The 20,603-nt window shown below is 46.5% G+C and overlaps 1 protein-coding gene across 1 annotated transcript in view; it reads left to right on the plus strand.

The window, feature by feature from the left end:
• The window catches only part of LOC143815804 (contactin-associated protein-like 5), a 1,144,596-nt gene that overhangs the window by 914,977 nt on the left and 209,016 nt on the right, over window positions 1-20,603 (plus strand). The window contains exons 17-18 of the mRNA XM_077295418.1: window positions 17,417-17,635; window positions 19,979-20,218. Of these exons, the coding sequence (XP_077151533.1) occupies window positions 17,417-17,635; window positions 19,979-20,218 (459 nt within the window). The remainder of the gene's footprint in view (window positions 1-17,416; window positions 17,636-19,978; window positions 20,219-20,603) is intronic.

The following is a 20,603-nucleotide window of genomic DNA, read 5'->3' on the forward strand; positions in this document are numbered from 1 at the left end:
ACGGCGCCATGTTGCCGGGACGCGGACCAATCACAGCAAGCCGTGACGAAAGTACGTCACGGCTTGCTGTGATTGGTCCGCGTCCCGGCAACATGGCCGCCATTAACCAATCACAAGCCGTGACGTCACGGGAGGCTGGACACGCGCGCTTTTCAAAATACGCGCATGTCCAGCCTCCCGTGACGTCCCGGCTTGTGATTGGTTAATGGCGGCCATGTTGCCGGGACGTCACTGGAGGCTGGACACGCGCGCTTTTCAAAATACGCGCATGTCCAGCCTCCCGTGACGTCCCGGCTTGTGATTGGTTAATGGCGGCCATGTTGCCGGGACGTCACTGGAGGCTGGACACGCGCGCTTTTCAAAATACGCGCATGTCCAGCCTCCCGTGACGTCCCGGCTTGTGATTGGTTAATGGCGGCCATGTTGCCGGGACGCGGACCAATCACAGCAAGCCGTGACGTAATTTCGTCACGGCTTGCTGTGATTGGTCCGCGTCCCGGCAACATGGCCGCCCTGACCAATCACAAGCCGGGACTTCACGTAACCAAGTAAAAGCGCGAAATTTAAACAAACAACGCTGCCGGTTCCCTCGCTGAGGTCCCGGCTGCGTCGGACAGGTGAGTATAGCGATATTTTTTATTTTAATTCTCTTTTTTACACATTATTACATTAATGTTGTTGCGATACCCGATACCCGATATCACAAAAATATCGGATCTCGGTATCGGAAATTCCGATACAGCAAGTTTCGGCCGATACCCGATACTTGCAGTATCGGAATGCTCAACACTACATGTCGATAATCTTTGGACAAAAGAGCAAAATTGGGTGAATGGATCACTTATGTTTGGACAGAAATCATAATTCTCAGCAGCATATCACCCACTGTATACAGGACATCGATGTGCTGCCAATAACACGATACTGTAGGAGGACAGAATAGTCGCATGAATGATCGTTCTGTCCCCATCATTCTTTGTCAGCTTGTGTAAAGTGGCCTGTGAACAAGCGCTGAATGACTTGATTACTGTTAATTGGTGCTTGTTTGAAATGCACCCTAAATGTTTCTGTGTAATGGTGCTATACATTAGCGTTTGGGGCCTTAATTTTAATTTTACCCAAGGCCATACTTTGAAATAGAATTAGTATCTCTAAATGTTCCATGCATCACAATATTCACACAGACTTCCATAAGTAATGTGATTGCAGCTCATGAGTATAACTAAACAATATAATATGGAGCTACGTGACTGGATACACAATTCAGACCATCCAAACTAGTTATCATTCCAGACTGAACATGACATCTTGCTGATCACGTGGTCATAACTATAATGTCACATGATCAAGTCATGACTAGTGTTGAGCTATACCTTCCGATATCGGAAAGTATCGGTATCGGATTGGATCGGCCGATATTAAAAAAATATCGGCTATCGCCGATACCGATACCCGATACCAATGCAAGTCAATGGGACCAAAATATCGGAATTAAAATAAACCCTTTATTTCCTTGTAGGTTCATTCTACATGAAGGAAAACAACTAAGAATAATGTAGGATGTATTGGGGGAGGTGGCGGAGACATTAAAGGCATATAGGTTTAGCCCAATCAAATAGAATAGCAGGAATTTTGTTTTATTTTTTAAGACGTTCGGAGTTACAAAGATATTGACTATGTTAAGATTTTTTTTATTTTGTCAGATATTGATGTTTCACTACTTCCATGCCCTTCACCTTCTTTTTTACTTCTCCGACACTTTCTTCTTCATCATCCTCAGCAGCAGCATCTTTGACATCAACTTCTTCTTCACCTTATTCATCTTCTTCTTCATCTTCTACCTATTATTTTTTTTGTTACATTCTTCATATTATTCTTCTACATATTCTACTTCTTCATCATATTCTTATTTGTGACAGGCATTCCTGTAGTTGTTATCTTTGAAAGTTTGAAGATTACACCTTCCATTCTGCCTGTCACAAAAGAGTTACAACAGGATTTGTCCACGTTCAGTTAGGCCTGCAGCAGCAGGCTTTTTCCAGGGGCACCACGAGGAGGAACGGACTCACCCCCATACACTGCTTAGTCTTCTTCTGCTTATAATTTAGATAATATCTTTTGCTCTGATGTTTAGTCTTGAGCTTAATGTTCTTCTGCTCTTTGTTCTGCAGCCTCTTGTTCTTCTGCTTCTCGGTCTTCCGGGTCGTCGTCTTTAGGGTCTTGAACTTGGAAATGTAGCAGAAGGTATAAGAAGGCTGAGAAAATGCCGATAACCAGCTGATGGAACTGGAACTCGGATGGCTACCCGAAGGTCCAAGAGCCAATGAAACTACCGAGGACCAGCTGACGTTACTGGAACCCGGTTACTAAGCAGGAGGTACCCGTGACAGAAAGCACTACCAAGGACCACCTGACGTTGGTGGAACTCGGATACCCAGAAGGAGGCACCTAAGCCAAAGGCTCTGCCCGGAACCAGCTGATGGTACTGGAACCAGGATGGGGAGCAGAAGGTACAAGAGCAAAAGACACTGCCGAGAACCAGCTGACGGTACTGGAACCCAGATGGGTAGCCGAAGGTACAAGAGCCAATGGAACTACTGAGGATCAGCTGACGTTACTGAAACCCGGTTACTAAGCAGGAGGTACCCGTGCCAGAAAACACTACCAAGGACCACGTTGGTGGAACTCGGATACCCAGAAGGAGGCACCTAAGCCAAAGGCTCTGCCCGGAAGCAGCTGACGGTACTGGAACCAGGGGGAACTATTCAAGATTGTCTTCCTAGAGCCCCAACTAGCAGTGTTGGAGCCAAGGGTCAGCAGGGGGAGCAGTGTGTAGGCCGAAGCCTGCACTGGAGGCAGCTTATTGTCTGTTGTGTCTGTGTGGCGTTTGCAGGACACATTGCCGGCTACACAGCAGGGGAACAGCTGGCATAACTGAACCCCACTGACACAGTGGTGGGTGTTTTTCTTTGTCCAGCCAGCACTTCCAAGCACCAACTGGCGGTGTTAGAGCCCAGGGTCAGCAGGAGGAGCAGAGGAGCAGAGTGTAAGCCGAAGCCTGCACTGGAGGCAGTTTAATATCTGTTGTGTCTGCGTCGCGTTTGCAGGACACATTGCCGGCTACACAGCAGGGGAACAGCTGGCGTTACTGAACCCCACTGACACAGTGGCGGGTGTTTTTCTCTGTGCAGCCAGCACTTCCGGGCACCAACTGGAGGTGTTAGAGCCCAGGGTCAGCAGGAGGAGCAGAGCCCAGGGTCAGCAGGAGGAGCAGAGGAGCAGAGTGTAGGCCGAAGCCTACACTGGAGGCAGCTTAGTGTCTGTTGTGTCTGCGTGGCATTTGCAGGACACATTGCCGGCTACACAGCAGGGGAACAGCTGGCATTACTGAACCCCACTGACACAGTGGCGGGTGTTTTTCTCTGTGCAGCCAGCACTTCCGGGCACCAACTGGCGGTGTTAGAGCCCAGGGAATCAAGGAGGAGCAGAGTGTAGGCCGAAGCCTGCACTGGAGGCAGCTTATTGTCTGTTGTGTCTACATGGCGTTTGCAGGACACGTTGCTGTCTACACAGCAGGGGAACAGCTGACGTTACTGAACCCCACTGACACAGTGGCGAGTGTTTTTCTCTGTGCAGCCAGCAATTCCGAGCACCAACTGGCGGTGTTAGAGCCCAGGGAATCAAGGAGGAGTGGAATGTAGGCCGAGGCCTAATTGGAGCAAGTTGAAAGGGAACCTTTAACCCCCCCACAGGCGTTTGTAGCTGAAAGAGCCATCTTGTACAGCACTAATGCTGCAAAAGTAAAAGGTGACTCTTTTTATTATGTTCCTTGCAAACGCAGAACTAGACACTTATGAAATGTGTCCCCTCACACCGTGAGACCGTCCCGGAGGTGGGACTTTCCTTCGTAATGGGATGCAGCACAGCCGTCATTCCTACCCCCTTGGCAACGTGCGCCGCCTCCTCAGCGTTGTTTGATTCTGTCCCGGAGCCTGCACTGTCATGTTATCCCTTGGTCATGCGCAGTCATTTGGTGTCAGGCTGGCTGCGCCTGTGCGGCCACGCTGCCCGAGATCCCAACTCGCAGTGTCGTCTAATGTAATCACACTGCGGGCCTGGGATCCATGGGCATGCGCAGTGCATATCTTCGCCTCTCACTCCCCTCCTTCCGGCATCTTCAGACTGTGCGGCGTCACGGCCGTGGCATGCTATTAGGGATCAGCTGACGGCGCACAGTCTGAAGAAGGCGGAGGGAGATGAGTGAGAGCCTGAGGTGAAGATATGCACTGCGCATGCCCATGAATCCCAGGCCCGCAGTGTGATTAAATCAGAAGAGACTGCGAGGTGGGATCTCGGGCAGCGCGTTTGCACTGGCGCAGGCAGCCTGACAACAAATGTTGCCAGAAGACGGGCGGCGCTAAATGCGCATGGCCAAGGGATAACATAACAGCGCAGGCTACAGGACAGATTCAAACAACGCTGAGGAGGCATCCCACGGCACCAAGGGGGTTGGAATGATGGCTGTGCTGCGTCCCATTGCGACGGAAAGTCCCACCTCCGGGACGGTTACACGGTGTGAGGGGACACATTTCATAAGTGTTAGGTTCAGCGTGTGCAAGGAGAACAAAGAAAAGAGGCACCTTTTCCTTGTGCAGCATTACTGCTGCACCAGGTGGCTCTTTCAGTAACAAACGCCTGCGGGGGACAGGTTCCCTTAAATTTCAGTAGTTGTGTCAGCGTGGCGGTCACAGGACACATTGCCGCAACACAGCAGGGGAACAGCTGGCGTTACTGAACCCCAATAACAGAGGAGCAACTGTTGACTGTGCAGACAGCACTTCTGGGCAGCAACTGGAGGTGTTGAAGCCCAGGGACAGCAGGAGGAGCAGGCTGGAGGTATTACCGCAACACAGCAGAGGAGCAGCTGGCGTTACTGAACCCCAATAACAGAGGAGCAACTGTTGACTGTGCAGACAGCACTTCCGGGCAGCAACTGGCGGTGTTGGAGCCCAGGGAATCAAGGAGGAGCAGAGGAACAGAGTGTGGGCCGAAGCCTGATTGGAGGAAGTTGAAAGGGAACCTTTAACCCCCCCAAGGCGTTTATAGCTGAAAGAGCCATCTTGTCCAGCACTAAGGATGCAAAAAGAAAAGGTGGCTCTTTTAACTATGCTCCTTGCAAACGCAGAACTAAACACTTATAAAATGTGTCCCCTGATACCGTGAGACCGTCCCGGAGGTGGGACTTTCCTTCATAATGGGACGCAGCACAGCCATCATTCCTACCCCCTCGGTGCCGTGCGCCGCCTCCTCAGTGTTGTTTGAATCTGTCCCATAGCCTGCACTGTTATGTTATCCCTTGGCCATGCGCACTTAGTGCTGCCCGTCTTCTGACATCATTTGTTGTCAGGCTGCGCCTGTGCGGACGTGCTGCCTGAGATTCCGCCTTGCAGTCTCTTCTGATTTAATCACACTGCGGGCCTGGGATCCATGGGCATGCACAGTGCATATCTTCGCCTCTCACTCCCCTCCTTCCGGCTTCTTCAGACTGTGCGGCATCACGGCCGTGGCATGCTATTAGGGATCAGCTGACGGCACACAGTCTGAAGAAGGCAGAGGGAGATGAGTGAGAGCCTGAGGTGAAGATATGCGCTGCGCATGCCCATTGATCCCAGGCCCGCAGTGTGATTAAATTAGAAGAGACTGCGAGGCAAAATCCCGGGCAGCGCGTCCGCACAGGCGCAGGCAGCCTGACAACAAATGATATCAGAAGACGGGCAGCGGTAAGTGCGCATGGCCAAGGGATAACATAACAGCGCTGGCTATGGGACAGATTCAAACAACACTGAGGAGGTGGCGCATGGCACCAAGGGGGTTGGAATGACGGCTGTGCTGCGTCTAATTACGAAGGAAAGTCCCACCTCCGGGACGGTCTCACGGTGTGAGGGGACACATTTTATAAGTGTTAAGTTCTGTGTGTGCTAGGAGCTAAACTAAAAGAGCTACCTTTTCCTTGTGCAGCATTACTGCTGCACAAGGTGGCTCTTTCAGTAACAAACGCCTGGGGGGGACAGGTTCCCTTAAATTTCAGTAGTTGTGTCAGCGTGGCGGTCGCAGGACACATTGCCGGCTACACAGCTGGGGATCAGCTGACGTCACTGAAACCCAATAACACTGAGTTATGTGTTTTGACTGTGCAGCCTGCACTTCTGAGCATCAACTGGCGGTGTTGGAGCCCAGGGATTACAGTTCAGGTGGTAGAAACATGAACGCAACAGGAGACCTGGATACTGTAGCCAACCAATTATTTAATCTGGAAGAGGAGTTGTAAATTCCTGCGAGATCCAGGCCTTGTTCATTTCCAGAAAAGTAAGCCGGTCAACGTTATTGGAGGATAGTCACATGCGACGGTCTGTTAGTACACCACCTGCGGCACTAAAGACGTGTTCCTATAATACACTAGCAGCAGGGCAAGCCAACACCTCCAATGCATACTGGCTTAGCTCTGGCCATGTATCCAGCTTAGAGACCCAAAATTTTAAGGGGGAAGAGCCGTCTGGGAGTACAGTAAGAGGGCAACACATGTAGTCTGTCACCATCTGATGGAAACGTTGCCTCCTGCTGACTGGAGCCGTCTGTGATGGTGTAGACATGTGTGGCGGGCACACAAAACTGTGCCACAGTTGGGCCATATTGGTCTTGCCTTGTGCTGAGGCACTGATTCTGCTCCCTCTTTGTGCAGAGCTTCCTCCACTGCCTCGATGCACTGAGCTGCTTTGTAAAGCACTAGCAGCACTGCTCTCACTTGGACTGGAGAAGATGATGGAATTCACCAGTGTGTCTTGGTACTCCCACATTTTACGCTCCCGGTTTAACGGTGTTATGAGGCTTTGTAAGTTGTCCCGGTAGCGAGGATCTAGGAGGGTGTACACCCAATAATCAGCCGTGTTCAGAATGTGGGCGATGCGGCGGTCGTTTCTCAGGCACTGCAGTATGTAATCAGCCATGTGCTGCAGACTGCCAACTGGCCAAGAAATGCTGTCCCCTGCTTGAGGCGTGATCTCTGCCTGCTCTGCATCACCCCACCCTCGCTCTACAAACTGACTACTGGAGAATTGTGTAACTCCCTCCTCTGGACCGATGTCTTCCTCCTCCATTGACTCCTCCTCATCCTCCTCACAAAATGTCCCCATCCTAGGCCTTTGTGAGGAACCACATAGCGCTGACTGTCCAGAAGCTGATGGAATTGGTGACTCCTCATCCTCCACCTCTTCCACAACATCATCCCTTAGCTCTTGCAGTGTTTGTTGAAGCAGGCAGATAAGGGGGACAGTCATGCTGACTAGTGCATCATCTGCACTCGCCATCCGCGTGGAATCATCGAAGGAATGCAAAACCTGGCAGACATCCTTCATAGTGGCCCACTCAGTGGTTGTGAAGTCTGAATGGTGCGGAGTGCGACTTCTTTGAGCCTGATGCAGCTGGTACTCCATTACTGCTGGCTGCTGCTCACACAACCGCTCCAACATATGTAACGTGGAATTCCACCTGGTTGGTAGGTCACATATGATGCCATGTTCCGGAAGGCAGAATCGGCACTGCAGAGCTGCAATGCGCGATCTTGCCATGCTTGAACGCCGCAAGTGAGCACACTCTAGGCGGACCTTGTGCAGCAGTGCATCAAGATCCGGATAGTCCCTCAAAAAACTCTGCACGACCAAGTTGAGCACATGTGCCAGACTTGGGATGTGAGGGAGGTTGCCTAGGGCCAGAACTGCCACCAGATTTCGGCCATTGTCACACACTACCATGCCTGGCTGGAGATTCGCTGGAACAAACCACACGTCGCTCTCCTGCTTGATGGCATTCCAGAGCTCCTGCGCTGTGTGGCTTCGATTCCCCAAAGAAATTAATTTCAAGACGGCCTGTTGACGTTTGGCCACAGCTGTGGTCATGTCAGTCGTAGCAGGCAAACGTTCACGGGTCCATGTGGAGGTGAACTGTGACGGCTCCTGCAGCAATGATTCTGAGGAACTTGTGTATGAGGAGGAGTCAATGCGGACAGACTGGATTCCTGCAATCCTTGGAGTTGGCAGAACAAGTCCTGCACCACTAGCATGATCTGTACCCGGCCCAACAACATTAACCCAATGGGCAGTGAGGGAAAGGTATCGCCCCAGTCCATGGTGACTGGTCCACGCATCGGTGGTGAGGTGGACCTTGCCACTGACGGGTCAGTAGCGCTTGTTTTATGTGTCCCTCCACATGCTTGTTCAGGGCAGGGACGGCTTGCCTGCTGAAATAAAAGCAGCTGGGCACATTGTATTGTGGGACTGCCAATGCCATCAAGTTACGGAAGCTGTCAGTCTCCACCAGCCTGAATGACAGCATTTCAAGGGACAGTAGTTTTGCAATGCCAGCATTCAGAGCCTGTGCTCTAGGGTGGTTTGCAGAGAATGGCCACCTTTTCTCCCATGCCTGTGCTACCGATGGCTGTAGACTGGGCTGGGAGTGTGAGGATGACTGGGAATGTGGTGCTGCAGGTGGAATTACTGTGGGTCTCTGGACAACAGTGCCAGAGGTTCTTCCATGGCGAACCTGTGAGGAAGCCGAACCAGCTGTGTGTGAGCTGGAGGAAGAGGCAGCAACACGAGCTGTAGAGGTGGTAGGTGCTGCTGTTGGTTGACCTAGGTCTTCAGTGTGTTTTGTAATTCCACCGCGTGCTTGGTCCGCACATGTTTCCACATATTTGTGGTATTGAGGTTGTTGACATTTTTCCCTCTTTTGACTTTCTGATGACACACCTTGCATTTGACAAAGCAAATGTCATCTGCAACTGTGTCAAAAAAGAACCAGGCACTGCAAGTCTTGGGAGTGCCGGTTTTGGCTTTTGGAAGAGGCATGCTCCTAACGAGTGCTGAAGTGGAGGCTACAGGAACCGCAGTCTTCCCCCTCCCTCTCCCTCTTTGGCCCGTTTGGAGAATCTCTTCCTCAGAGCTGCTCCCACCACCTTCCTGTACCTCACGCCATGATGGGTCAAGGACCTCATCATCTACACTACCCTCTGCCACCAACTGCTCCTCATAGGTAGTCTCGGCAGCACAGTATGCACCAGAAAGTGGCACCTGAGTCTCATTATCAGATGCGTACTGCGGTGTGGTGACCGGAGGCACTGGCCCACCCACCTCTTCAGAGTCAGAGAGACAAAGCTGTTGGGCATCACTGCACACTGCCTCTTCTTCCATTTCTCCAATGCTGCTTGGCTGCCCCCCTGTTTCCAAGCCAAGAGATTCAGAGAACAGAAGTAGAGATGGCTCCTGTCCTGGGCTCACTGACTGCCTGGGCAATTTGGCAAGTTGTGAAGAGATAGATGGGTGCTCTCCAGTGCTCTGTGCCTGAGAGGGTGTGGCACTAATTGAAGTCGAAGCATTAGCTTCCATCCATCCGACAATGACTTCAATTTGTTCTTCACGCAGCAGCGGTGTACGGCGATCTCCTACAAAGCTGCGCATGAAGGACTGTTCCCTGCTGAAACTGGGTGATGATGAGTCACCAGTGCCCGCAGCAGGCAAAGAATCCCCATGTCCTCTCCCTGCTCTGCGCCCACACCCACGCCCATGTTCCTTACTCCCTGCCCTCTTCATCTTGGTTGACTGATAAAGATAAGCAGAAAAGTACTAAGGGCTTAGAGTGCTTATTCCTGAACAGCTCCTAACAGGTATAAGAAACACTAATTTTCTAAAGTGTGGACTAGACTTTAATATGAGCTAATGTGGCCTACACAACTGTAAAGTGGTGTGTTTGGTGAACTTTATTTTTTATTTTTTTTGCAGAAATGACTACAGAGTGATGTGCACTCACACAGAGACCGTGCAGACAGCCGTAAACGGCTCTGCAAGGCCAAAAAAAGCTCCTCAATGTAATCCTATGTAGTGTTTTTCCACAATTTAGCTGGATACGGGTGGAAAGCCACTAATAGGAAATATTTGAAAAAATGTGCAGCAGGCTGCACTAATTGCAAAAAAGGACAATGGATTGAACGGTATGAGGCAGTGACGCACCCTGAGCTTACTGCAACCGGCTGTGGCTGCGGACAGACTACAGAGCGATGTGCACTCACACAGAGACCGTGCAGACAGCCGTAAACGGCACTGCAAGGCCAAATAAAGCTCCTCTATGTAATCCTATGTAGTGTTTTTCCACAATGTAGCTGGATACGGGTGGAAAGCCACTAATAGGAAATATTTGAAAAAAATGTGCAGCAGGCTGCACTAATAGCAAAAAAGGACAATGGATAGAACAGTATGAGGCAGTGACGCACCTTGAGCTGAATACAACCGGCTGTGGCTGCACACAGACTACAGAGCGATGTGCACTCACAGAGAGACCTTGCAGACAGCTGTGAACAGCGCTGCAAGGCAAAAGCAAGGTTCTCACACAGCGGTTGCTAAATTAGCCTAGGTAAAGCACAATGAAGCAAATCGCTATCTCTAAACTGGCCCTCAGTCAGAACTCAGGGTTCTGTCCCTAACTGAATTCACAGCAGAGTGAGCCCTAAATGGCGGCAGCGACTTTTATAGTGCATCATGACATCATTTCAGCAGCCAATCACAGCCATGCCAGTACTTCCATGCCCACCATGCAGAACAGGATGTGCCCACACTTCTAATCAGTCCTCATTGGCTGAATTCGGGCAGTTTGAATTCTGGGAACTTCCAATTCCGGTATCCGATATACGGAAAATATCGGAACTCGGTATCGGAATTCTGATACCGCAAATATCGGCCGATACCCGATACTTGCGGTATCGGAATGCTCAACACTAGTCATGACAGCTCTACCGTCTACTGCCACACGTCCTAATGAGTGTGCTGCCGAGAACAATGACAGCCTATACACACAAAAATATCTATGATGATCATTCTGTGAGCATGGTCAGTGGGGTCGGCCTGTCTTAACAGGCTATAATGCAGCCACCGATGGTTTTGTGTAATCCTACCCTAAAGGTTTTATGCGCTTGTTGATTATGATAAACAAGCTTTCCCAGGAACACTCTTTTCTTGATAATCAGGCAATGCAAATAGTCTGACAACCACCTGAAAAAATAGCAAAGTGCTCCTTCATTGAATTAAAGGGCCACTGTCACCCCCCCCCCCCCAGCCGTTATAAACTAAAAGAGCCACCTTGTGCAGCAGTAATGCTGCAGTCTAACAAGGTGGCTCTTTTAGTTTTTGATTCATTTATTACCTCAAAAAAGCGTTTTAAAAATTGGCCACACATACCAGATATTGTACCTGGAGGCGGTCCGAAACGTCCTGTATGAAGCTCCCAACTGCCGTCACTCTTCTCTTCAGGGGCGATGGTACCCGCCCCCTGAGCGCTGTTATCTTCTGAAATCCGGCGCCTGCGCTGTGCGTGCCTGCCTGGGGCCTGCGCAGTGTTCATTGTCAGTGCGGCCACACTGTTGCTGAATCCCCCGCCCCGCACTGTTATTCATTATGCACAGTGCGGGGCTGGGGTTCCTGGGCATGCGCACTGCGCTGTTTAGACGCTCCCCAGCTCTGACGCTCCCCAGCTCCCCTGCCTTCCCAGGAACCCCAGCCTCGCACTGTGCATAATGAATAACAGTGCGGGGCGGGGGATTCAGCAACAGTGTGGCCGCACTGACAATGAACACTGTGCAGGCCCCAGGCAGGCACGCACAGCGCAGGCGCCGGATTTCAGAAGATAACAGCGCTCAGGGGGCGGGTACCATCGCCCCTGAAGAGAAGAGTGACGGCAGTTGGGAGCTTCATACAGGACGATTCGGACCGCCTCCAGGTACAATATCTGGTATGTGTGGACAATTTTTAAAACGCTTTTTTGAGATAATAAATGAATCAAAAACTAAAAGAGCCACCTTGTTAGACTGCAGCATTACTGCTGCACAAGGTGGCTCTTTTAGTTTATAACGGCTGGGGGGGTGACAGTGGCCCTTTAAATAATTCTTAATGTGTAATAGTTATTTAAATTTTTGTTTCATAAAGCAATAGTTTATTTCTAGTACATCTGTGCTCAAAAGTTTACATGCCCCAGCAGAATTTTTTATTTCATGCCCTTTTTTCAGAGCCTATGAATGATAACACCAAAACTTTTTCTCCACTCATGGTTAGTGGTTGAATGAAGCCATTTATTGTCAAACTACTGTGTTTTCTTTTTTTAGATGATAATGACAACCCAAAACATCCAAATGACCCTGATCAAAAGTTTACATACCCCATTTCTTAATACCATGTATTGCCCCCTCTAACATCAATGACAGCTTGAAGTCTTTTGTGGTAGTTGTGGATGAGGTTTTTAATTTTCTCAGATGGTAAAGATGCCCACTCTTCTTGGCAAAAAAGCCTCCAGTTCCTGTAAATTCCTGGGCTGTCTAGCATGAACTACGCTCTTGAGATCTCTCCAGAGTGGCTCAATGATATTGAGGTTAGGAGACTGAGATGGCCACTCCAGAACCTTCACTTTGTTCTGCTGTAATATGTAATATATTTCAACACAGAAATGTACTTCTCTCTCCTGTATTATATATATATTTAATGAAGATAGATTTTTATGTTACTAAAGTAGGAGATGGTGCAAAAAATTCTATGTAGATAGGAGGGAAGGAGGAGTGAGGAGGTTGAAACAGAGCTCCTCCCTTCCCGCCATATCGAATCTTATTAACAGCAACTCTCATCTCCTTAGTTATGTAAAAACCTGTCTTCACTGAATAGTAATACAGATTTTACCAGTAAATTGAAAATTTTTAACAACAGTTAATCTGCAGGCTTGCTTTAAAATCATTGTTCTCAGTAGCACTTCATCCTGCGTAAGCAGGACCTCTGCTGCAGAGAACAATGGCATCCTATGTACATGAGCAATCATATTACCGATTGTTCTGTGCACGTGGGAAATGGAGACGACCTGTGTAAATGGGCTATTAAATGACCGCTGATTAACAAACAGCTGATTGGTGGTTGTTCAACGTTACTATAAAATCCCCCTTAATAATGTGTCATATTTCTACTGCCACTATACCGTAAGGAAATGCAGCCATACTGTACACGTTTTTGTAGATGGCTGTGTTGCTGTTTTCTCTTGATCAACCAGCCTGAGTGATCAGTAGACTTATTTAATATTTATATGTTTTATTTAGTATTTTATCTGTAGAGATGCACTTCATTACTATAATAGCTGCAGCATCAGATGCAATAAAACGTGGCCCCGAGGCCCTTAATCTCATTAAATAAATGATACATTTTGTGAAAGCTAATTGCTTCCTAATGAGGTTTGATGTAATGATAATTGCACATCAAAGTCCAATTCTGTCTGTTTTTCATTTTTGTGGACATAAAATTTTTAAGTAAAATAAACAGTCATAAATGAGATCTTTAATTGCCACCAATAACTTTCCAATTGTGCCAAACTTGCATTAACAAAAAAAACTTGGATGAATCCTAAATACGTGAAACTTCTCATTACACAAGCATTGCTCTGTGAGGAACGTGGATATAATTTCATTGCCTCCAGGCTTTTTCCAGACCTTCTTCTACAGATAAGCAGCCCAGGAGGAAATCTGCCTTCAAGCAGATGTAAAAAGTCAAATTGAATAGAGTCCTACACTTGGGCTGCTCCATCAGATTAGGACGAGATTCTCTATTTTATTTCTAAAATGTATTACTAATGACATAGATACTGAATGGAGCTCATTGGAGGGGTTATACAGAGTAAAAATCAGTAACCAGAAAAAGAATCCCATAGAATACATCTTTTACATGCTTTGAATACAGATATTACAGATATTACAGAATATACCTACTCCAATTCCTAAAGGTACATTGTCAGCACAAAATGACTGTTTGGTCCAAGTACAGGCCCTTGGTGCACCCATGGTGGGGCCAAACATTTATATCCCACCAATTTGTTTCCCTCTATCTTCAATCACCTCTTCTTTGATTGACAGTTCTGGCTTTATAGAGCCAGAGAGGGGTGGAGATAGGCTGAAAACAAGTAGGTGGGAAGCCGAACTTGAATTTTTTTTTTTTGCCCCGCCATAATGCACCAATTGTTAGGAGTCGAGTTCCCGCCGCTGCACAGGGGGAATCTCGAACCATGTCCGCTGCAGTCTCCCATTCTCCTCCAGCCGCAGTGGAGCCTGCTCAGCAGAGATGTCGGTCCCAGCGTCTGGCTCAAGCTGATACTGTGTGCTTGGTTACTGCTGCCTTTCCAGGCTCTGCCTTTGTAGCCAGCATGGATCAGCAGCAAGCAGGTGTTTCAGGGACTAAGTCCTACTTTTCCCACTGAGCATACCCACAGGACGACCTCCCATTGGAGGTCAGGGGTCACGCGCTCAGGTCCGCTGTAGCAGCTCCTTTTGGACCACTAGGAAGGTCCTGGAGAGCTACAGCTATAAAAGGTTTGCATGGCCGCACGGCCATGCGCTAGTATAAACCTATTATCGTGTGTGTGTGGATGTGTGCTTTTTCTGGTGATTGCTCCTTAATGATTCCCATTCCTTGTGTTGTTGAATGTTTGCAAATGTTGGAGCTACCTAGCGCCTGACAGTGCTATCCTACACCAGAGCACGATCTGTACTGCGTCAAACCAGAAGTGTCCGCCTTCACGGCACTGCATGCACTCTGTGCTGTAATTTAAACTTATCCTGACAACTGGTCAGTGTAGGGTGAGAATTCCCGCTTGATCTCTGCAGCTGACTCGGGGCATCCTCAGGTGTGGGCTCAAAAGCCACCGAGGGTCAGAGCGGGATCAATCACCAGCTTAGTGGGGGTGAATCTTAGGGATCCCACTAGCGTTCGTCTGCTGCATCCTGCATTTGCTAACAGGGCACAGCGTTTCATTTGTTTCACTGCGACTCTGTGAAGCAACAGAGTTTGCTTTAATTCTTACCATATAGTGCCGCCATTACTTAACTGCAGGTTCCATCTCTGCACGGTGGACCCCAGGCTGTGAACGCACCTTTACCATTTTTAATCTATTCGGTGCGTTCCGCCAGCCGTAACACCAATAACTTGAACAGCCATTCTGTGATGACAGACTCCCCTTAAACATTTACATCAACTTTTACCGTTCTCAATCGTCTTTCTTAAAGTTATATCTGGTTCTTGAGTGGGGTATAATCCTTACCTTATAGTGAGGTGGTTTAGCTCCAGCTTAAGGCTTAGAATTCAATTAATAAATAATGTCTGATACAATGTAACAACCTGAGCAAATGTGGCAGGACAAAGTCATGATGTCAGCTTTAATAAAAAAAGATAATGATTGAAACACTAAGCAAAGTTCTTCTTTAGCTCCAAGTGGATGTCATAGGAGGGATACAAAAATAACATATTCTCTATTGTGAGAAGTAGTATGTCTGCAGAGACCTAAATAAATGGTTCCATTCATTAACATCGATTAGTGCTACGGAAAAGTGAGATGAGATCTTCAATCCAGCAGCGTAACACACACTCTTTCTGCCGAGACTATGGGGATAACACTTTCCAAGGTTCACCATACAGTCCCAAAACACCAAATAACTTTTCCTGAACAGTTTCTCACACAACATGCTTTTTGGGGGTAAGAGTCTCCAGCTTTTGGGCTTGTCCACTCTTGGATACCATTTATTTTTGCTTAAATGCATACTGTATATTTGGAACTAAAAATCATTTTTGAAATTGAGTTTCATTAAAGTTTTGCAACTTTTTGCCTTTACTGACGTTAATTCTCTGCACGTTCAATTTTGATGCAGCCTGTGGTCGCGCAGAGAAGCTCAGAAAGACACAGACATTAGTTACAAGCCATGTTCAGAGCAAGATCACTGATAATTTTTTAGCTTATTCCGCGGCCAGAAATACACAGGTAACAGATAGGCCATAGAAGGCAAACAGTGCAAAACTTTCAATGGAGTATAAATGCAAAAATACATTTACTTAAAATATAGAAAGAAACTATCCTCAAAAATGGACCACCCATTTGATCCTAAAGGATAACATCCTTAACAACCTAGCCCTGGCTTTTATGATTTTTCCTGTGAATATGCACTCACAGCACCAACTGTGAGCGTTAGGTTTCGCTTCAACACCTTCTTGTATACTGTGACATCTGAAGAAGGAAACAATCCAAATGTGGGGCAGTGGTTGGGCCAGCTCATCCCTATTCCTGTAGGTCAAACAGATCTTTCTCCAACCACCCACTAACCCAATGCCAAGCTAATACTTTACTTCTCCCAATGAATCTTGCTCCTGCTTCTACATTCCCCTACAAACCATAAAACCTCTTTGAAGATACTGGCACTTCATCAACTGGAATGCCCTACAAGAGTGGAAAAATTGAAGGTCTCCACTGTGCACACCACTACACTTCTCTAACCCTAGTGCCCCCAAGAAAAGTGGGGCTGGATGAAGTTACAATTCTGCCATGTTAGTAATCCAAATATTACTATTTTTGATATCCAATTTGCTATATAAGCACCTATATTGGAGCATAACATAACAATTTGGTACCATCGGAAATAAGACTTATAACTGGGAACATTATGGCACCAGCATATTTACACTTTGAGCGTTCACTGAAAGGTGCAGCAGAAGGCACCTCCAATGACTTCACTTTCATACAAGTGAATATTTTATCAAAATTACCTCATACAGTTTTGTCTAGAGCTGTATTCACAATTCCGTTGGTTGTTACTGGACACAGTCAGAAAGTTGGCTGTCATACATACCCCTAACTGCTGAGCTGAAATCCTTTATTGTAGGGGGTCAGCGGGTAATTCCTTTTTTACACAGATGAGGTGATTACAGATCCTGGTGTAAATGTGACACTTCCCAGAATCTTTGTGCAGACACTGAACAGACAGAAAAGTGCTGTGAGATTTCACTTTTGAGACTTAAAAAATGTGTTTACAGCTCCATCTAATGTGTTTTCAAGATTTGGATATTCAATAATTAGTGTTTTCATGCTTTATTAATGTCATACAATATTTTCAAGTGCAAATAAATTACGATGTGGTGTCATTGGCCTGAACCAAGAGTAGCAAAAGATGCAGAAATACAAGGAAAAATTATTTTGGAGTATTTGAATAACAACCTTTTATCACAGCAGCATGATAACATAATGAGCACGATTTTACAAATGGTGGCAGCTCTGGCGGATTTATATGCCTGTTTGTTCTGTGTGGGAGGAAGATGTGCTTTTCATCTACATTTAACACATTGATTGTTCATCAGACGCTTTTTGCTTTTTAAATGTGAAAAACTGAGAAACAAATGAAGAACCCCAAAAAGTTACTTAAAGGAGCATAAAAGTAAGATAGATAAAATAGGATGATGTTAGTAACTAGAGTAAGTTAACCGACTGATGAAAATAATTATTGATTATTGTATTGATTGTTTCTTCCTTACAGCTCCCTACCAGGTCATATTTTCATATGATGTCGGGAATGGGCCCTTGGAGGTCTCTTTACAGTCAGTCACTGCTTTGAATGATGACCAATGGCATCATGTCAGAGCTGAGAGGAATATTAAAGAAAGCAGTCTCATCATAGACAACCAGCCAAAAAAACTAGTGCAGAGACCATCCGATGGAAGAGTCCGTATCCAGCCTAACACTCAACTGTATGTAGGTAAATGAAGTTCAGATGCTGCATTGTGAATACTTTAAAGCAACCCTCCACCTCATAATAACAATGTCTCAATATATGCATAATGCATAGTTAACATACCTTGTGCCCTCATTCTGATGCAGGTTATTACTGGTCCTCTCTTCATATAAAATAGCTGTCATTATTCTCTAGAAAAACGTTTTTCTAAAAGTCTAAGACACTGTCCCGCTTTAGACTAGTTTATCTAACTGAAGAGAGGGTCTCAGGTTAGACTATGTTCTTTGGTAGTCTGGGACTTGCTCCCTGCTATTATATGGACAAGCCATGAGCAGAGGGGTGGAGTGTCCCAGTATGAATAGAGTACACTATTCATTGCTAGGATGAGGCTTCCCCCTACTGTTAAAATGAGCAACCCAGAGCAGGGGGTTGTCTCATTCTAGACTATGTTCTTTGGTAGTCTCGGACCTCCTCCCTGCTATTATATGGACAAGCCATGAGCAGAGAGATAGAGTGCCCCAGTATGAATAGAGTGCACTATTCATTGCTAGGATGAGGCTTCCCTCTACTGTCAAAATGAGCAACCCAGAACAGGGGGTTATCTCATTCTAGACTATGTTCTTTGGTAGCCTGGGACTTCCTCCCTGCTATTACATGGACAAGCCATGAGCAGAGGGGTGGAGTGCCCCAGTATGAATAGAGTACACTATTCATTGCTAGGATGAGGCTTCCCCCTACTGTCAAAATGAGCAACCCAGAGCAGGGGGTTGTCTCATTCTAGACCATGTTCTTTGGTAGTCTGGGACTTCCTCCCTGCTACTATATAGACCTTCCATGAGCAGAGGAGTGGAGTGCGTCAGCGAGGATTGAGTACACTGTTCATTACTAGTGTAAGGCTTCACCCTACTGTCAAAATGAGCAACCCAGAGCAGGGGGTTATCTCATTCTAGACTATGTTCTGTTGTAGTCTGGGATTTCCTCCCTGCTGTTATATGGGCCAATTCTGACAAGTGGAAGTGTCTAAGGACACACTGTTCTTGGTAGTTTAAGATGTACCGCTTATTAAATGTATTCGCAAAATGCAGGCGGAGTTTCCCAGGATAGACTATGTTAGTTCGTTTCCACGTCCTCCCTTTGTACCTGCATATGTGTTGATTAAAAGGACTTTTGCAAATAAGGACTGGTGAGTGCACTTCTACTTTTTTCTCTGCTTTGGAATATTATGGACTTACAGATTGTGCACCCGAGTGTCCACCTGCAGGCTTTCTTAGGCACAGCAGCTTGAATCATCGTGGTGGTGTTGGAAGGATTAGTAGCAGTGCCATGTGCTATTCTCTATATTTATACCTATGTTAGTTCATAGTCTGGGACTTCATACTTGCTGTTAAATGGACCATCCCCGAGCAGGAGGGATTAATTACACTAGCCTTTGGCAGTCTAAGACTTTCCCATACTAGTAAATGAACCAGTCGAGAGCAGGGGGAATTTCTCACTCTAGACTATGTTTTTTGTATATCTGGGACTTCCACCCTGCTGTTATATGGACTAGCTCCGAGCAGGAGGAGTGTCTCAGAATAGTGCCACAAAGATGAACAATTAGGGCACCAAATATTTTAACTATGCATTTTGTATTCATTGTGTACTGTTTATTATGAGGTGAAATACACAGACTTTGTCTTTTCTACATGCTCATTTTGCGGATTTTTTTTACATTTTTTTTACTGCTTGCTGTTGTAAAACAAGTCTCTGTACCGTGGAGAAACAGTCTCTTGTAGACAAAGAAATTACTGCATATTAATGTATTTAAGAGAGGCAAGAAGATACGACCATCCACAGTCCCAAGTATTAGTCAGAGTATAAAAAAAATTGTAGATAAAAACATGTAAGGAGAAAAGGGGAAATAGCACATATATGAGGAATAACAGATATGCACACAACAGGAGCATAGGCATACAATATGTCACATCAGGAATGCTGGTAGTATATGAATAAAACTCCCAATCCAGTGCCCTACTAGGCAACGAAGTGATTCATTGACAACACATGTGGTTGCTTCCAGCGTATGCATTAGGTAAGATTGTGTTTAACTCTTAAAGAAAGATAGTCACAATAATAAACTATGCATTACCTAAGGGTGACACCAGTAAATGTAGGGACTCCAAAACATATGTGTGTCAGCCCCGACGCGCGCTTCGCACAAGCCTTCGAAGGTTTACTTTTACGTATATTGCATGTTATACATGCTATCTTTTCACATAAGTAATTTCTGTTATAGTAATGTATTTGCAGTTAAATTTGACTATTAGATGAACATATTATTACTATTTGAAATAATACCAATATAATAATATCATTTGTTTCCTCGAGGTGGATCTTCATCCAGGCAGAAAGGATTTGTGGGTTGTCTACGTTCTCTCAAGCTAAATGGACTAACCTTAGACCTGGAAGAAAAAGCCAGGGTGACACAGGGGATCAGGCCAGGATGCCCAGGTCACTGTAGTAGCTATGGAAATCTATGTCACAACAACGGGAAGTGCGTGGAGAAGCGAAATGGATACACCTGCGACTGCACCAACTCTGCCTTTGAAGGACCTTATTGTAGAAAAGGTAAAAGGCTTTATTGCAGGAATGACTGCTTGCTAAAGTTCCATCAATTTTATTTATTTATTTTACTCACTTACATAGCACCATTAATTCCGCAGCACTTTACAAACATCGCCATCACTGTCCCCATTGGGGCTCATAATCTAAATTCCTTATCAGTATGACTTTGGAGTGTGAAGGAAAACCGCAGTACCCAAAAGAAACCCACCCAAACATGAGGAGAACATACAGACTCCTTGCAGGTGTTGCTTTTGGTGGGATTTGAACCCAGGACCCCAGCGCTGCAAGGCTACTGTGCTAACCACAGGGACACATTTCTTTCCTATCTGCACAACTCCTTCATTATATGATGCTATAAAGGGGGTCACACTTCTTGTAACCTCTGGAG

This window comes from Ranitomeya variabilis, chromosome 3 (assembly GCF_051348905.1).
Source record: "Ranitomeya variabilis isolate aRanVar5 chromosome 3, aRanVar5.hap1, whole genome shotgun sequence".
In the NCBI taxonomy this organism is placed as follows: Eukaryota; Metazoa; Chordata; class Amphibia; order Anura; family Dendrobatidae; genus Ranitomeya; species Ranitomeya variabilis.